The sequence below is a fragment of the Danio aesculapii genome, chromosome 20 (assembly GCF_903798145.1).
Source record: "Danio aesculapii chromosome 20, fDanAes4.1, whole genome shotgun sequence".
Taxonomy (NCBI): Eukaryota; Metazoa; Chordata; class Actinopteri; order Cypriniformes; family Danionidae; genus Danio; species Danio aesculapii.
Genome location: NC_079454.1, coordinates 55,497,207 through 55,516,771, shown reverse-complemented (window position 1 = coordinate 55,516,771; position 19,565 = coordinate 55,497,207). Strand labels below are relative to the sequence as shown.

Sequence of the window (19,565 nt, the reverse complement as noted above, 5' to 3'; positions counted from 1 at the left end):
CCCTAATGGACATATTACAACACTCCAGCCACATTTCTCACTGCAAACTATCTTCCAATAGTCCAATCACCAGCATATATAATCCACCGCAGCTCATTAGCATATAAACGTGACAAGAACACGCCCCTGGTTTTCACACTTTATTTTACACAACGTAACATGTCTGTATGCAGTGTCAGTAGTATTCCATAAAACAAAGAAATATACAAGTCGTAGTATCATCTTACTATATGCATGAAACAGTATTTAATTTGTGCTTTAAAAAAAACATCGTCCGTCCCCCTGGAAAAGACCAGCCTCCATTATAATGTGCTCTCCAGAACCCACTCCGACTGGGACAGTGAGGATTTCCCGCTGCGCTTGTTTCCGCCGCTGTCCATCTGCGGGATATCTCCGCCGCTCATGGATAAGCTGCGTTTGGAGCGCTGCAGCGCGGCGGAGGGATACGTAGCGCTCAGATTCGCAGGCTGTTTACAGGAGTCTACGTTCAGGGAGTGCCGTCGGCTGACCCGTACGCAGCCCACTGGCACCGTCTGGTAGTGGTGCAGACTCTGTAGCTGAGCTCGCCGAGAAACCGGAGTCACCATGGTAGAATATGCGCGAACGGCGGGACGTGCTTTAGCCGAGTTGTTCTTATTGGTGTTTTCAGGCTCTACGTTGATCTGTGTGTCTGGAGTGTGGCGCAGTGGACTCGGGGACGCCGGGTGCCAGCTGTGGGTTCCTGCAGACGTGCTGACGGTGCAGTCGGGAAACGCAGGTTTTGAAGCTCGTGCTGATTCGTTTTGCGGCGACACCTTCCGACATGCATCGCGCTCCAGTCCTAGAACCTGCTTGGACATGGACTTGATGACACCACAGACCTGTAGTGTCTCGGACTGCGAGCGAATGACGCCCAGCTCCACCGCTTTCTCAGCGCCATCCGGCTGGCAGACTCGATATCGCACGATGAGGAAGATAATGAAAGCCAGCACGGACGCCACGATCACGCCACCGATGATGACCACGATGGTGCCGCCCAGGAACTGCGACTGCATGAAGTGGCAGCGCATGTACTGCGGGTCGGTGGAGAAGTGCACGCAGCCCACCACGCGGGTCGCTGTGAGCGTGGTCAGGGCGTCATCGTAGATGGCCAGAACGCACAGGTCGTACATGGTGCCTGCCGCTAGATTGTTGACCGTGATGCTTTTACTGGTCGGAGGAATCATTCTGCGGAGAGAGAGAGAGAGAAACAATCAGAAATAATAATATAATTTAAGTTTAGTTAATAATAATATAAGTTTTTGTCTTGTTTCTAATTCAAAAATATTCATAAATTCTTAAAGCATTTTATAAAGAGAAATCTAAATATTGCCTCAATTAAATATTGAGTTAATTCCCCACATCATGTTGTTCTGTTCGCTAAACATAACTGGATCATATGATCATCAGGAATCCATCTACAGTCATTGTGCTGTATTGTTTTGGTTCATCAGAGTCATTTGACTGGGAACTGAACAAGTATTCTGCTGTGATTTACTGCCCACGCAGGTGAAGGATGCTTGTGTGAGGAACATTAACCTAACTGAGCGTTATATAGGTTTGATTGCTTAGTTCAGTATATCTGCAGTTAAGCGTTCAGCCTTCACCAGCATCGAATTGTAAGCGTCGTAAATCATGTTAGCTCAGTGCTCCATTCATTATTCTGAGCTCTAAATGGTACAAATGATCAGACATCACAATTACAATACTTGTGTACATTTCCAGAACCAAGATCTGAGCACTGTGTGCAGGACTTAGATTTATTGTTTGATTTTATTGATGTGTTTGTATTTTTATTGTGTCATAAATCTGAAAATACTAATAAGAGACAGAAATAAAGTGAAGTTTGGTTCATGTAATCTGAATAAAAACAGAGATACAAGTGTAAAATCAGATTCAATAATCAGAATTCATTCATTTATTTTCTTTTTAGCTTAGTCCCTTTATTAATCTGGGGTCGCCACAGCGGAATGAACCACCAACTTATCCAGCATATGTTTTACACAGTGGATGCCTTTCCAGCTGCAACCCATTGCTGGGAAACACCCATACACGCTCATTCACACACACACACACACACACACACACACACACACACTCATACACTACGGTCAGTTTAGTTGATCAATTCCCCTATATCGCATGAGTTTGGACTGTGGGGGAAACCGGAGCACCCGGAGGAAACCCACACCAACACGGGGAGAACATGCAAACTCCACACAGAAACACACACTGACCCAGCCTGGACTCGAACCAGCTACCAGGCAAAAGTGCTAACCACTGTGCCACCGTGACGCCCAATCAGAATACAGATTATGAATAAAGTTTTGTCCGGTGTGTGTGATCAGCATATAGAGTAGGTACACAAATGATTTGGAGCATGTCGTCAGTATAAAATATCTAAATAAAATAAATGTATTTTAGCAAAAGCTAAATGGAGCGTCATCTCAAACCTGCTCGTTTAACAAACACTGGGCTCATTCACTAATAATTGCACACGTTTTTCATATTTACACGCACGTTTGACCTTCTTACATGAGTTTATTCTGGAGCTCGTTCTTCTGTTAATGTATTTACAGGTTCAGGACACCGTGGACTACTTTTCTTGAGATTGTAGCAGATGTGTGTGTGTGTTGAGCATCAGTTAAGAGAGCGTTAGCACCCATCAGCTTTAATTACCAGGAGCTTATTTCAGCTTATCGGCAGCTTATTTCATCTTCCGATTTTTCGTATCAAAATCGGTGACGTGTCGCGCATCTGCTAGTGGAGTGGTGACACGTCAGTTTCTCATTATTATTCATAGACTGCGTTTTCTTATCCTATGAGGAGAGACTGCTTCTGAATTATGCATGACTGCATGTGCTTTCCACTGACAGACCAATATGGACAGACCAGCCAGTGGTTAGTGAACGAGACCCACTATCAGCAGCGTGTCTTAAAGTAAATAAAGCAGTCTCACCTGTAGACTAAGGAGTCATCATAAGTGCCGTTGTACTGGACCTGGAACATCCGGATGCCGGGAATATTCCTCTGGAAGTTGAACTTGACGAGAGCTGAAGATGCGGTGATTTCTGAGATCAGCACCCTCTTCTCCTGCCCACCCTTTGTGTTGCCTATTGAGGGCCCTCCGTCGGCAGTTTTGGCGGATGTGGCGATGTCTGAGGAGCCTGGGTCCGGCTCTGGGGCCAGGCTGGTGTCGTTGGTGAAGTGTGGGAGTTTGGTGATGAGCAGATCCACTGTCTGCTGCGCCTCTCCGGATGGGTTGGAGGCCACGCAGGTGAAGGAGCCCGAATCCTTCACTGTGCTGATCAGGATCTCCAGTGTCCCGTCAGTGTGCACTACGGTACGGCTGGAATTGAACACCAGCTTCCCATCAGGGGCCACCCAGTGTATGATGGGGTCTGGGTCCCCGCGGGCCTTACAGCGCAGAGACACCTGCTGGCCCTCCAGCGCACGCATCTCCTGTGAGTGAACATATGATCATAATCAATAACTCATGATGATGATATGATGACATAATAAAAGCTCCACTAATTAATCACAACAAGAATATTTTATCCTGTCATAACCCTATTTAGTGATAATACCATGTACTGTGATAAAGCTTCAGCAATGAATCTTGAATGAAATGTGTATACTAACTATTTGCAGCTTAGATCAATCTAGTGTAGTGTTGTTACGATATATAATTTCAGTACCAATCGGTTTATCAATTTTAAAAACGTCCATGTACCGCTTTCATTTGTGTGCTGTTGATCATGTTCTTAAACAGCGCTGATTGGGCCATTCTGTTCACAAGCTCAACAGAAATGACTGATTAGACATGGAGGTCATCAGCTCACTGCTGTTCACCGAGTGCAAACACACACACACACACACACACACACACACACACACACTGAAGCAGTTTAAAGTCGTGTAAATCAGTGGATCCATCAGCAGCAGATCTACACAGCTTTAAAGTGCTCCAGAGTGTGTGTGTGTGTGTGTATCGGTGTTTGCACTCGGTGAACGGATGACTTTCACGGCCAATCACAGTCACTTCTGTTGAGCACATGAACACAACAGCCAATCAGTGGTGTTGAAGAACACGATCAACAGCACTCAAATGTTAGCGGGAAATGGACGATTTTAAAATCTCTGTACAGACTGGTATTGAAATTCAGTATCCTCATTAATTTAGAGATAATACTGTAAATCAGTGATCCCCAACCCCTGGGCTGCGGACCGGTACCGGTCCATGGACCAATTGGTACCAGGCCACACAAGAAATCATTAAGTCTGAATGATCTTTTATTATGAGAAGTCTTTTATTTTGATTAATGACCGTATTCTCGGTCACTTGAGCACCCAAATTTAACCCATAAGTAGCAAAATGAGTCAGAAACGGGCATCTGTGAAAAGTTTCTTTGCGAAGGGGAAAGGGCCCAGTGAAGGACCCACAAACTGCCAAGGAATAGATCCACAACCCATTAGTCAACAAATCAGGTGAATCCAGCATGTCTGTGCAAGAAGATCAACTGCTGCAGATCGCTGATGATGGCGGCTGTTCACTTATGAAGTTTTCCATGCGCAGGTGTTATTTCTAATGGAGGCGTCCGCATATTGGCAGTGACATGCCTACGTATTTCAGGTGCACCCATTGAAAACATCTCAACCTTTTAGAATGTCACGTGACAAGAACTGACCTATCAGCTTCATACTTAGTATGGAATACAGTCTCAAAGGTTTGGCCACCCCTGCTCATTTTCATAATTGCAAGCCATAGCCTGCTGAGTGTTCAAATCAGCAGTCTCATCTGGATATATTTTATACCTTAGAGAAAAAGCTACTTTTAGGTCCGACATCACACTTATTTAATCAACAGATGCAGACAGGTGCAAAAATGTGGGCACCCCAACAGAATAATGACATCAATCTTCTGTAGAGCCACCTTTTGCTGAAATAACAGCCTGTAGACTCTTCTTATAGTCAAGGACAAGTCCCTAAAGTCTTGCTGAAGGCATTTTGGGCCAGTCTTCCCAGCAGAATTTCTCCAGTTCAGTCAGATTTGATGGCTGCCGAGCATGAACGTCCCTTTTCAAATTAATCCATAGATTTTCAATGATGTTTAACTCTGGGGACTGGGATGGCCATTCTAGATCATTGTATCGTGTCTGAGCATGAATTCCTTCATTGCGCCTATGGTTGTGGCATCCGTCCACAGTATATTTCTCCAGAATGATTCAGGCTTGTCCAGATGAGCCTTTCCATACCTCAAACCACCCTTCTTGTTGGCAGAATGCAGTAAAGGCTTCTTCTGCATCACCTCTCATAGAGCTGTTCTGTGTGAAGAGTGTGCTGGACTGTGGAACGATGTACAGTGACATTATCAGCAGCAAGACATGTGTTCTGTGTGGTCAGCTCTGTGGAGGTGGTCTGTGGTTTGACCATTTTAACCATTCTTCTGCTTTGCCTTTCAGATATTTGTCTTGGTCTAGCACATTTCTCCTGCGCCAGAACTCGTCCTGAGGCCTTACATTTTCTTACTATATTTCTGACTGTGGACTTTAAACTCTAGTAATAGCTCTTTACATCCTTCTCCTAACTCATGTCAGTGAATTATCCTCGTGTTTAGCTCATTAGGAAGTTCATTTGAGATTCCCATGTTGCTACTTTCAGATTCACAATAAGGAGAAACACAACTAGCGATCAGCTATCTGAAACATCCTTCTTCATGATTGGTTGCACCGCTGGTAGGATTGTTAATGTTCATTTAAATCAATGTTGTGTTGTAATCAGTCAGCATTAGGTGACTACAAGTCTTGAAATCCACACAGAAGAGAGGGTGCCCAAACTTCTGCATAGCTTATTTTTCAGTTTCAGTTTGATTTCACACGTCTCAGTACTGCTACACTACGTTCTGTCTGAAAACATGACATTATCTAGCTTTCTGTAGAAACTGAATGGCATTTCACTGCGATCTTCTCATAAAGAAAGAGCAAATTATCATGCAGTCACAGAGGGGTGCCCAAACTTTTGCATAAAACTGTTTACATATTTCAGTATACTAATTAACTCAGACAAACACAAAACACCCAATCTGTGCAATCTATGTACACCACCCCATCCCACGCCGCAGTAAAATTGTCAAGCGCTGACCGGTCCATGGTGATTAAAAGGTTGTGGACCACTGCCGTAGACCAGTGTTTCCCAACCCTGTTCCTGGAGGCACACCAACAGTACATATTTTGGATGTCTCCGTTATCTGACCCATTAACTTCAGGTGTTGGAGTCTCTTCTGATGTTCTGATGAGTTGATTCAGGTGTGTTTGATTAGGGAGAGGGTGAAAATGTGGACTGTTGGTGTGCCTTCAGGAACAGGGTTGGGAAACACTGCCGTAGACCATGATAAAACTCCATTAATTAAAGACATTTTCGTGATGATAGCATGATAAAAGCTTTAGCAATTAAACGCAACATGAATGTTAGTATCCCATCATAACTCTGTACCTGTGAGTGTCGAGTGATGAGCGGCGGCTCACACAGGAACTCCTCCTCAGAGACGGTCCAGAAGTATCGTCCGGCAAGATGTTGTGGTGCCGCGCAGGTCTCCAGATCGTCCTCACGCCGCAGTCGCCGCAGCCACAGCAGCTCGCAGTTACAGTGCAGAGGGTTACCCCCGAAACTCAGAGCGAAGGTCGAGGCGCCCAGAACCCCCGAGGTGGCCAGAACGCCCGCACGCTGGAAAACCGGATCCGGCGGCAGCTTGTGCAGCTTATTGGAGGTCACGTCCAGCCGCTTCAGCTTCTGCAAACCGGAGAACGTTCCCTCGGGGATGTAGTTGATCATATTGTGATCCAGGTTTAGCGTGTGCAAGCTAATCATCAGCTGTATAGCGATCCATGGTGCGCCTTCCAGATTATTATACGACAAATCCAGTTCTTCCAGAGCCAGGAGGTCGTTGAACGCTCCGATGTGGATGTACGTCAGCTGGTTGTTGTTGAGGATCAGATGGTGCAGCTTGGACATTCCGCTAAACGTATCGTTCGTTATGTGAGTCAATCGATTACTATCCAAATGGAGCGCCCGCAGGTTCTCCAGGTCGTTAAAAGCGTGCGGTGCGACCGAGCCGATCGTGTTCCTGGAAAGCGTCAGGTCCACCAGTTTGGTCATGTTGGCGAAATCTTTGCGTTTGATGCCTGTGATGAAGTTATCGCCCAGCCGGAGCTCCACAGTACGTCTGTCGATGTTCGGCGGGACGAACAGAAGACCTTTCTTATCACACAGCGTGGCCAGATTCGGCGGCAGAACCTGGCAGATGCACCGCTTCGGACATACTTGGATCTTCTGGGCTTTTAACGCCATTACCACAACCATCAGATAAACCAGTAGCGTCTCCATCTGGGCTCTGGGTGTTGGGGAACAGCCTGCGGGGGAAGAAACAGTGTAGTGAGTGCCATTAGCTGTGTTTCCATCCAAAAATGTGAATTAACTTTAAGAGCAAACTGGAATATCGCATAAAAGACGTGCGAATAAAGCAGCGTTTCCATCCAACGAGTCAAAGAGAACAAAATCATCACTTCCTGATTATCTGGCGCCGAATATCAACAGTAAAAACTGCGATAAGAGAAGCTGCGTCAGTCTATTCTGCATTTAGTAAATGACTTGTGCCTCAGAATACAAATGTCAACACGCAACGAACACGCGGTGGCTTTGAAGGTGTGAGACGCAGACGCTCCTGACAGTTCTGGAGGTCATTAATAATATAATAACACTGATACTGAAACAGTTCAGGTGTTTTATAATGAGCAAATCAACATGTCAGATGATCTAGTGTGCTCAGCCTGCTGATTTATCCATTCACACACATTTTCATCATCACATGATCTCTCATAACAACATCACATGACCTTTATTAATGCACATGCTGGAATTTGTTTAGTAAAAGTGTTTCCATCACAGTTATGCGCATCTTTTATCGAATATAAAGTTTATTCTACTCAGTTATGCGCATATGTTTTTTATGCACATTTTCAAAATGCTTGCTGTTTGCAAACTGCACATAAAAATAGGTGGATGGAAACATAGCTATAGATGTAATCGGAGATATTAATGCTTGTTTTTAGGACTGCGCAATATATTGAAATGATCAGAATATCGCAAATGTCTCCTATCACATTTTATCCTTTACCACGTTTATTATTTAGATATCTAATACTGTAAGTAGTGCATTGGTAAAGTCTAGATCGGATACGCGGCTGCCTGGAAGTGCGATATGCACATTAATATAGCAGCATTTTTACAGTATTGTGACGGTTGGGTTTAGGGTTAGGGTGGGGGTAGGTGTTACAAAATCCAATTTATTGAGTAATTTAATAGATAGCATATATAATACTCGGTATAACTACTGTTTTTACAGTACTGTGATGTTGGGGTGGGGGTAGACATTAATAAAATACAATTTATTGGATAATTTAATTGATAACATAAATAATACTCAGTACAACTGTTGTTTTTACAGTACTGTTGGGTTTAGGGTTGGAGTAGGCATTAATAAAATACAATAAATGGGAAATTTAATAAATGGCATAAATAATTCTCATTAACGTCCGGCCGCAATCATATCCGATCTATCACTAACCTAGTGCATTCACACTGAAAATTCACTCTAAATGTGAACTTTAAATACTCAGATGATGCACTTATTCAACTGATAAATACAAGTGTGTAATGTTGGTCACTTCACTCACTCAACACTAACAGCTTTGCTTATGTACTGGAGGAGGAGGAGCTACCAGCGAATGGGAGGGGCTTTTGGTGAATGGGCATGGCTACTGATGAAGGGGAGGAGAAAACAAAATGATCCTACATGAGTGATTATCTCCCTTCTGATGGTGAATTTGCTTGTACTGTACACATGACAGCTAATATTTGGTAGTTTGGTCATTTATTTCATTAATTTGTCAATCGTTATACATTGCTTGGAAAACAGTTCGAATTTCCGTTTAGTAAAATAGCTGTTGTACCATTTCAGACGATGGCACACCATGCACTTATACACTTGTACGCTCAAATATGTAGTGTATGAGTTTAGTGTCGTCCTGAATAGAACGATAATGTTCATGTGTATGTTTATAACTGTGGTTCTGCGTGTCATTTCAGAGGCCTGTCCTCTAGAGGACGCATTTTCATTAACACAGAGAGCCTTAATGACTGAAATAAAATACTCTGTTTTCCAGCATTGGAGTGCTGAAATATAGCTGGCTAAACTGGCAGTGGGCTGGTTATAGAGGACAAAACAAACACAGGCATTCTGACACTGTACGCACATTTCCACAGCAGAATATCTGACTTTAGCAGTGTTTCTCAGATAAACACGTGTGTCTCTTAATATCTGCAAACATAATATGGTGTTTTTATGATTTAGAAGAGTCAAAACCTGACACACAGCAGCTTTACAGCAGAATCTGCTCTCTGGTCATTGTAGTGGACACAGATGTGAGCGTGACCCTTCAGAGAGGAGTCGCGGATGTTGATTATGTTGGTGTTGTTGTCTCTCTAATGCACATATAACACTGAGGTGATAATCTGACATTTCTCCTCCAGCTCAGGCTGGTTTTGATATGATAATGTTGATCCTTTCATCTGTGTGTTTGCGGAGATCAAAGGCTCATCTGCTTGGAGAAACACACAGATATTCAGGTTTCTGCTTCTCCTCTCAGCCTGTGTACACTTCATGTGCTCTCCGTCAGGGCGTCTGCGGGGTCTTAAAATGTCCAAAACTCAATGATAGGCCTTAAAAAGTCTTCAGTTCACTGAGATCCTGCACCCATCCAATCACCAACAACACACCTCAATAGAGCAAAAGTTTGAACTCTATTACACTCTATTATACAATACCATTAGTTTACAAGTTCTCCACACGGTTGTGTATACATTTAGCTAATTATATATATATTTAAGGATCCATCAGTCTACGTCTCTCCTGTCTCTGTTCATCTAAAACTCCACATCTATAATCCTCTTAGTCTATGCTGACATTATCCTCAGCAGCTCAAACACTCTAATGGCTAATGGACAGACGGCTGCTTCTCACTCAGGGCCCGTTTACAATACGTTTTAGTGTTCAAATGGCGTTTTTGAACGAAAACAATCCACGCCCACACTGGCGTTTCACCTAGCGTTTCTGAACAGATCTCCGTCCACACTACACTGCTGAAAACACACATCACGTGACCACACACACACACAGGCATGTACTTACAGCTGCTTCAGTGTATTCTCGGGTCTGAGCTCCAGGCAGACGGCAGAAGCTCTGAGCACACATCGTCTGCAGCTGGACCTCATCTCTCTGTAGCTGTTAAATGGGATCTACAATTCATCTTGTGTAGACTTATCTAATGACTTAAATCTATTAGCCTACTTATTCTCAGGTGTTTTGGTACAATGAAAAGTTAGGCTAATGTACCTATCAATTAATGTAACCACGTACACTGATTCCACACGTTTGACTGATTGCTTGCCTTTATTTCCTATACTGTATAAACTTATTGCACTTTATACTTTTATAATTATTATTGATTATTAAAATGATAGCTTACTGATTATTATATTCAGCAGAAGAGACGGCTATTTCCTATTTCACAGTGCATTTCCTCTGATAATCTTTATTGTCTGCATAGCCTGATATTAAGCACATATTGCCAAATCCACACCGTGAGCCTGATGTTTCATAGTTTTCAATGAAAATAAAGGGAGTGGGCGGGGCTTATTATCAAGTCTGATCATTCATTCATTCATTCATTTTCTTTTTGGCTTAGTCCCTTTATTAATCTAGGGTTGTTAATTATTAATTTATTAATCTGGGGGAATGAACCGCCAACTTTTCCAGTACACTATGGGCAATTTAGCCTTCCCAATTCCCCTATAGCACATGTGTTTGGACTGTGGGGGAAACCGGAGCACCCGGAGGAAACCCACACCAACACGAGGAGAACATGCAAACTCCACACAGAAACACCAACTGACCCAGCCGGGACTCGAACCAGCGACCTTCTTGCTGCAACAGCACTACCTACTGCGCCACTGCGTCGCCCAAGTCTGATTATAACAAATACAATTAATTCATGTTTACCATTAGAGATATTCACACACAGCTGACGCACTACCAGAGGCGCCTGCAGCCGTACAGCTGTGCGCACTGTGTGTACCTACCATGAGAGGGCGCGAATTAATGCTGCTTTTTATTTATTTATTTATTACATCATTTAAATTGATTATTAAACAGTATACACTACGATATATTGACAAAGCAAGAGAGAATGACAACAAATAAAGGTGTGCGTTTGTGTGTTTTAAAGCGTTTTCATTACCATTGAGAGAGCTATTGTTTAAACTAAAACTAATGAGACAAATACTGATCCCTCACAGAGAGTGGAGACCGCAGTCTCATCAGCACCTGAGCCGGGGAAACTGTCTCTTTCATCAGTCAGATCAGATCCAGCTGCTGCACAGCCTTCTCGCATGGAGCCGCTAGCATTCAAGGTGTTTAAACTATTTTATCTGACAGACTGGCACAAATAAGCAGACATCTCCATCTCCATTCTCACAACGAGTTTCTGAGTTCTCTCGACCTTTCAACCGAGTTTGTTCCACTGAGGTAATGTGGGAACATGTTCAGTGCTGCTGTGAATATATGCTATATGCCAATTTGTAAACGCCTGTCCTGCTCTTTCTAATTATTTGATTAAATTGTAATTGACCAGCGCAACATGCAAAACAGTTTAATCAGCGTCTCTGAAACTGAATATTTCACTTTAATATTATTTAGGCTAGATTATTATTTTAATGGACAATCCAGCTCGTGATTCGGCATTGTTGAAGCGTAGCAGATTTGAAGCACTTCACCTCAAATGTTATTCCATCTTCTCTTATATCTAGAAGATAACTGACCAAGAAAAATATCTGACAAACAATACCAAATTCATTTTAAACAGATATTTCTTCCAAGAAAAATATAGATTTTATTTGAGCACGTCTACTACTCAACTGTGCGGGTGGAGGATTTTCACTCAGTGCAAAGTAAAGATTTAATTAATGCTTCACTAATTGCATCAAATCTTCTGTCATATATTTGCACATTTTTTAACATGTCATCATTTTAAGCGTCTGATTTTTCCTGATGTGCTTTTATTACATTTAGATTTCAATGAAATAATAACATTAAAAAGGAAACGAGTTATGTCGTAACGAATGCCCTTAAATAATGCAGCCTTTGACAGTAAGCATCAGTGTTTCTTGACATGATTGGGGGAAGGGGGCGGGCGGTGCTGGATTTGTGCGCACCTTGGAATAAAATCCTGCACGCGCCCATGCACACTACTGGGGTTAAACCTGCGTAAAAGTCATTCTTGCATGATATGTGAGAGGTTATGTGGGAAAAAGTGTATGTTCACAACTAGAGCTAGCTAGTTTAGATATATTACATGAACTATATTGATAAGAAATAATTATAATTTTTTGATGAGTAAAATATCTCATCCAATCAGGCCTTTGGAAAGCATCCTCAGTGTTTAACCCAGTGTACGTCTGAAACGTCCTTCATAATGCTCCTGAAAAGGTCAGTACAAGTCTAAGAGTTGACAGATCTGTGATGAGGGAAAACAGCTCTGTGTTCTGAACGCTTCAACACATCAATGCGGCACACATCCAGCCTTCAGATCCTGCACTGTAAACTAATCTGAGCAGATAACACTGACTAGTGTCACACACACACACACACACACACACACACTCACACACTCACACACACACACACAGCATTTCATTGATCCAGATGTAGTGAATCTGTGTAGTGATGATAACCTACACACACTTACAACTGCACACAAGTGGACATACATGAGTACTTACACACACACACACACACACACACACACAGGCACATGCACGCGTACATGTGAACCTTTACACACACATGCGAACACACATGCATGCAAGCACACACACCTGTGATCATCATTATAGCGCTAGAGGTGTGCTTGTAAACACAGACCATAAAAGTGAAGTATCCCTGACACACACACACACACACACACAGTGACACACGCAGCATGCTAAACAGTAAAGCATGAAACACACTACATGAGCACACGCCGCTTCATCTCTGTCACATTAAAAGGCCACTGCTTTAAATAACAGCAGATGCACTGCAGTACGTCAACACTAGACCAGTAAAACACTGAACACACACACACACACACACACACACACATCATATGATATCAATAGAGCACTGACTACACATCATTCATTCATTCATTTTGCTTCGGTCCCTTTATTCATGAGGGGTCGCCACAGTGGAATGAACCACCAACTATTCCAGCATATGTTTTACATGATGGATGCCCTTCCAGCTGCAACCCAGTACTGGGAAACACCCATACACACTTATTTACACACACACACTCACACACTACGGCCATCTTAGTTGATCAGTTCCCCTATAGCGCATGTGTTTGGACTGTGGGGGAAACCCGAGCACCCGGAGGAGCTCATCGTGTACTGTATGATCAGTAACTGCTGTCTGCTGCTGTGTGGATGTAAAGCTGTGGGTTCGAGCACGGATGATGCTGTGATGTCACTCTCTGCATATCAAATGACGGCCGGACGCGCCGCTGTATTGAGTCTGTGTTGTGTGCCGTCCAGCTGGCGGCATTAGCTGGCAGAGCGAGTGTATTTTCAGCGCACACACACACACACACACACACACACACACACACGCGGCTGTGAATGCGCCTCGCTCTCAGACATATTTCTGCTTTTATATCCCGCTTTTCTCAGCTAACACTCGCTGAAGCATGAAAGAAACAGCATGACGGATCTCCTGTTTGCTGGAGGAGTGTGTGTGTGTGTAACCCGGATGATTCTCATATGTACAGATGAAGGCTAAATCAGTAGTCTTTTTGTGAGATTGTAATTGTTTTAAAGTATTTCCCAAGCGCTGTTTAACAGAGCAAGCACCGTTCTCACAGTATTTCCTATTATATTAGTTCTGCTAAAGGAAGTCTTATGTCTTTTAGTTTAAGGTTAAAGCAATATGACACAGATATCATATGACGATAATAATAGTTGTATTACTGCTGTCTGGAATACTGGATTCTGATTAGTCAGTTGTGACATTACGAGGTGTGTTATTCCCAGATAACAACCGCTGAATAACACAGACTCATCTGGAAACCGAGTCTGTGAGTACATGATTCATTCATTCATTTTCCTTCAGCTTAGTCCCTTTATTTATCAGGGGTCATGATAGCGGAATGAACCATCAACTTATCCAGTATATGTTTTACACAGCGGATGCCCTTTCAGCTGCAACCCAGTACTGGGAAACACCCACACACACTCATTCATCTGTGTTTTCTTTCATTTCTCTGTATGACGAACAGAAAAACAAGACCTGAGCCCTATTGCAGAGTTACTCTACTTATAACTATACGTCATTAGGTGGAATAATGGAGGAAAGAGACATTTTATAATTCACCATAAACATGCAGCTTTGGTAATCGCTGCCTTTACAACCCGTGCCTCAGATACTCTGCGAGAATAGATCAATGAATAATTAAGTGAATGAATGGATGAATAGATTGATGAATGAATGGGTAAATAAATTAAAAAATTAATGACTGAATGAATGAATAACTGAATAAATCAATGAGTGATTAAATTAACCAAATTAAGGGAAAATTAATGAGTAAATAATATAATAACTGAACGAATTAATAAATTAATAACTAAATGAATTAATTAATCTCTGATTGAATGTATTAATGAATGATTAAATTATTAAGTGAATGAATGGATGAATACATAAATTAATAAAGAAATTGAATGAATGAACAACTGAATAAAATATGAATAATAAATAAATTAATTAATGACTGAATGGATGAATAAATTAATGAATGAATAAATTAAAAACTGAATAAATTAATGAATGAATAAATAACCAATTTATAAAAACTAATAAAAAAGGAATGAAAGAATAAAAAATATAATAACTGAATAAATTAATAACTAAATGAATGAATTAATAAATTAATATCAAATTGAATTAATAAATTATTAAAATAAATTATTACGTGAACAAATTGATGACTAAATAAATTAATGAATTAATAAATTAAAGAATGAATGGATAAATAAAAATTTAATGAATAAATTAGTATCTTCATAAATGAATGAATGAATGAATTAACCAAATTAATAAAAATGAATGAAAAAATAAATAATTTACTAACAGAATGAATTAATAACTAAATGAGTGAATTAACAAATCAATATGAGATTGAATGAATTAATGAATGATTAAATTATTAAGTGAATGAATCGATGAAAACATGAAAAAACAATAGATAGATAAATAAAAATGAATGAATGAATAATTGAATAAATTAATGAATGAATAAATTAACCAAATATTGAATAATAATATAATAACTAAATGAATTAATAACTAAATGAATGAATTAATAAAATAATATCTCATTGAATTAATGAATGAATGAATAAATTATTAAGTGAATGAATGAATGGATAAATAAAAAATGTAATTAATAAATAGACTGATGAATGCATGGATAAGAAATTATTAACTGAATAAATTAATTAATTAAAAACCAAATTAATAAAAAATGAATGAATTGATAAATGTGTGTGTGTGTGTGTGTGTGAGAGAGAGAGAGAATGAGTGTGTATGGGTGTTTCCCAGTACTGGGTTGCAGCTGTAAGGGCATCCGCCTTGTGAAACATATGCTGGATTAGTTGGTGGTTCATTCCGCTGTGGCGACCCCTGATAAATAAGGGACTAAGTTAAAGGAGAATGAATGAATGAATGAATGAATGAATGTTGTGTTTCTGGAGTGAATTATGAAAGGATCAGATTTTTAGGTTCTCCAGGTTTCCTATTTAACATTCACATTGTGGGTTTCTGATTAACATTTTCCAGTTCACTTTAATAAATGCTGGGTTGTTGTTGCAAGTCAACGTTGGGTCAAATATGAACATTCCTAGTGTTGGGTTATTTTTTCAATTTAATTTAAATGCCACTTTTGTTATTCATAGACTTGTTTATATTTAACCCAATGTTCTGGTTACACAACAACCCAGCATATTTTACACATACATATCAACATCCATTAGTAAAGCTGCATTTTGGACTGATGTTATTGTTATTAAGTTTTCTTTTCTGAATAAAATATCCCACTGAATTTAATCTTAAACCAGATCATAAATCTGCTGGACTAATGGAAATGTAAAGTGAGAATATTTTGACCCCATTAGAAGATTGTTTTGTTTCTCTGTTTATTTTGCATCTCTAGTAAATGCATCTTTAATTAAACATGTTTAGATATATCTGTACTGCAAAACAAGACAAAAAACATCAATAAAAATAATTATTATTTTTAAATTAGACACACTTATCAAAAATAAAAATGACCAGATAATAAATCATAGCTGCTGCTATATATACAGCTGAAGTCTGAGTTATTCGCCCTGCTGTATATTATTTCCCCAATTTCTGATTAATGGAGATTTCTCCAACACATCTCTGATCATAACAGTGTTAATAACTCATCTCTAATAACTGATTTATTTTCTCTTTGTCATGATGACAGTAAATAATATTAGACTAGATATTCTTCAAGACACTAGTATTCAGCTTAAAGTGACATTTAAAGGCTTCACTAGGGTAATTAGGGTAAAGTTAGGGTAATTAGGCAAGTCATTGTATAACAGTGGTTTATTCTGGAGACAATCCAACACTAATATTGCTGAAGGGGGATAATAATATTGACCTTAAAATGGCATTAAAACTATTACCGGGAAAAATATTGAACTACTGTGAATTTTTTCTTAATCTATTAAATATGACTAAAGAAATAATTAAAAATATGTGTATTTCACAGGAGGCCGGATAGTTTTTTTTGTCCACAACTATATATATTTCAACCATTATATGCACTGATAAAATGATTTTAGACAAATATGATGCCCGGTCCTCATCCGCATAGCATACATCTGTAGCAGCCTAAAAGAACAGTCATGCAGAAGGGCTGACTTTCGACTCCAGAGCCTGTTTTAGATGTGAGCATGCTCAATCCTCCTGTCGAAGAGATTATTTCCATGCAAAAACACAATTACAAAATGCAAAGATCCTCGAAATCATGCGTCTGAGGCAGCGGTGTGTGTGTGCTGTGTGTGAAGGCCAGTGTTCAGTCTGGTTCACACACACAAGCACAGACACACACACTGACTCGAGCACACAGCGGTCATTTATCGGTATAAAGATGTCGAACCTCCTCATCTGCAGCAGATAAACGCTATCATGACCTTCAGTGTTTCTGCGCGGATGCAGACGCGCGTTTCTCCAGATGTTCAGCTGTTTTTCCTCCACTGCGCAAATGTGATGGAGGCTGGAGGCTCTGCCTTACCTGTGGAGGATCTGCAGGGCAGCTCGCCGTCTCTCCGCCGCCGGGATCAGCGCATGTTCGGCGGCTCCGGCTCCTGCTGCTCCGGGGCTCCGGGCTGACCGGCGGGCGCACACTGAAGCTCAGGCCGGCGTGTGGAGCTCCGGATCAGGATCAGACCGCAGACTCCAGCCGGGATCTCCGCATTACGCCTGCATGCGCCCAAATTACCGATCCTAGTACGGCGATGGCGAGGCTCATGAATATTAATGAGGTCGTGCTGCAGTTGCTCCAATCGGACGCCTGGCTTTGGAATATTAATGGAGCAGCGCTGACGTTGAGTCGTCGCCGTCCTGGAGTGTCAGTCGGAGAATTCTCTGTATTATTTTCAGCGATAGCGCGTTTATTTTATAGCGTTGTCATATTGTTATGCAATATTCATTTCATATTGTGATATTTCCTTGCTATGTCTTCCAATGGGACGCGGAGATTTTGAATATTAATCAGACACCTCTGACGTTGCCGTCCTTGTCTGTCAGTCGGATAATTATTCTGTAATATTCCCAATGCTTGAGAGTTTTATTGTTAATATGCCGTTATATAAAGTTAATTTCATATCATGATCATTGCTTTGTTATCAATGCAGAATTTAAATATCAAACAACACTGAATTTGATTCTGTTTATTAATGGAATAGGAATAGTTATTGTTAAGGCCTAGTGTATTCTGTTATATTTGAGCAATATTTTAAACATAATTGTTTTATTTTTAGTATATTGTATGTAATATTTATTCATATGATCTGTGCTTTACTATCCTCAAAGGGGAAGCACAGAATTGTAGTATTATTAGTAGAATAATGATGATGTTGAGTCTTTGGCATCCTAGTTTTTAATTGATTGAATGATTTTGTGTAATGTTTTCTGAAATAGCTATTTTACCATTATTTTAAACACTGTTTTATTTTTATTGTATTGTATTGTTATATGTAATGTTAATTTCATATCGTTTGCTTGTTGCTATATCGAATAATTTAGTTTAATGTATTCTGTAATATTTTAGCAATGTTAATGAATTTTTGTAAAGCACTTTGAATTATGTCAAATGTGTTATATAAATAAACCCTATAATGTTTTAAACACAATTGTTTTATTTATTTGTTTATTCATCGTTATCTACTAATGGGAAGCGCATCTTTGGAATATTAATCGGCTCGAGTTGACGTTGCGCTCTTGTCCTCCAATGGCAGAGCGGGAGCTCATGAATATTAATGAGCAATCCTTCGCCTTAGTAGAATTGATGAATTCAGCAGGGGTTCGTCAGAGAAAGAAAACGCCTTTGTGGAGACGAGAGAGACCTGCGCCGAATTCGGATCGGGTTTAAATGCTTTTCAGTGAATCAAAGCCTGTGTGAAGCAGCATCTGAGTTATTTATCATAATGTTCTGTCGATACAACTGCATCATCCTCAGGTGAAACTCAGAAATTAGGAGATGTGGCTTCCTGCATTCCTCTGCATGCACGTTACCTCAAAACACTCGGTCTCTCACAATCTGAGAGGGTTTGAGATGTAAAAAATGAATGCCTACTGAAGATGTAATTCATTTGGCTTTAAACAGGACACGATTAAATTATAATCATTTTAGATGTTATTAAAAATCCTGGCTGGGACTATTTTATTTCAATCATTCGTGAAAAGTCTATGGAAAACCAAACCAGCAGATATTAAAGTTAAAATAAATAATAATAATAATAATTATATAAATAGATACAACTAAATAGATTTTAAAAATGACAATAATATTTCAATTTAATTCAATTCAATCATTCATTTTGTTTTCAGTTTTGTCCCTTTAATCAGGGGTCGCCACAGCGGAATGAACTGCCAATTTATCCAGCATATGTTTTACCCAGCGGATGCCCTTCCAGCCACAACCCATCTCTGGGAAACACCCAAACACACTCATGTGCTACCCACTGCCCCACTGCATTGTCCTCAATTTAATCCTATAAATACAATAATTTTTTATCATTTAGGGCGGGTCTATTATCAGTCCTTTAGGGAGGGCCACCTTGGCGACTTAATGACAACACTGCAT

General features: G+C 40.4%; 1 protein-coding gene across 1 annotated transcript; it reads right to left on the bottom strand.

Moving 5' to 3' along the window:
• Positions 1-127: 127 nt before the first annotated feature.
• Positions 128-17,842, bottom strand: lrfn5b (leucine rich repeat and fibronectin type III domain containing 5b). The gene is made up of 4 exons (XM_056445486.1): positions 17,493-17,842; positions 6,511-7,427; positions 2,978-3,480; positions 128-1,206 (listed from the first exon to the last, which is right to left on the bottom strand). Exons 2-4 carry the CDS (start codon positions 7,399-7,401, stop codon positions 303-305), a joined length of 2,298 nt encoding a protein of 765 aa, XP_056301461.1. The 5' UTR covers positions 7,402-7,427; positions 17,493-17,842; the 3' UTR covers positions 128-302.
• Between the last annotated feature and the right edge of the window lie 1,723 nt (positions 17,843-19,565).

Coding starts and splice junctions, on each gene's coding strand:
- lrfn5b (XM_056445486.1), bottom strand. CDS start 7,401: ATGGAGACGCTACTGGTTTATCTGATGGTTGTGGTAATGGCGTTAAAA. Junction 3,481..6,510: donor TCATCACTCGACACTCACAG/GTACAGAGTTAT, acceptor GTTCACTCACAG/GAGATGCGTGCGCTGGAGGG. Junction 1,207..2,977: donor GATGACTCCTTAGTCTACAG/GTGAGACTGCTT, acceptor CTCTCTCCGCAG/AATGATTCCTCCGACCAGTA.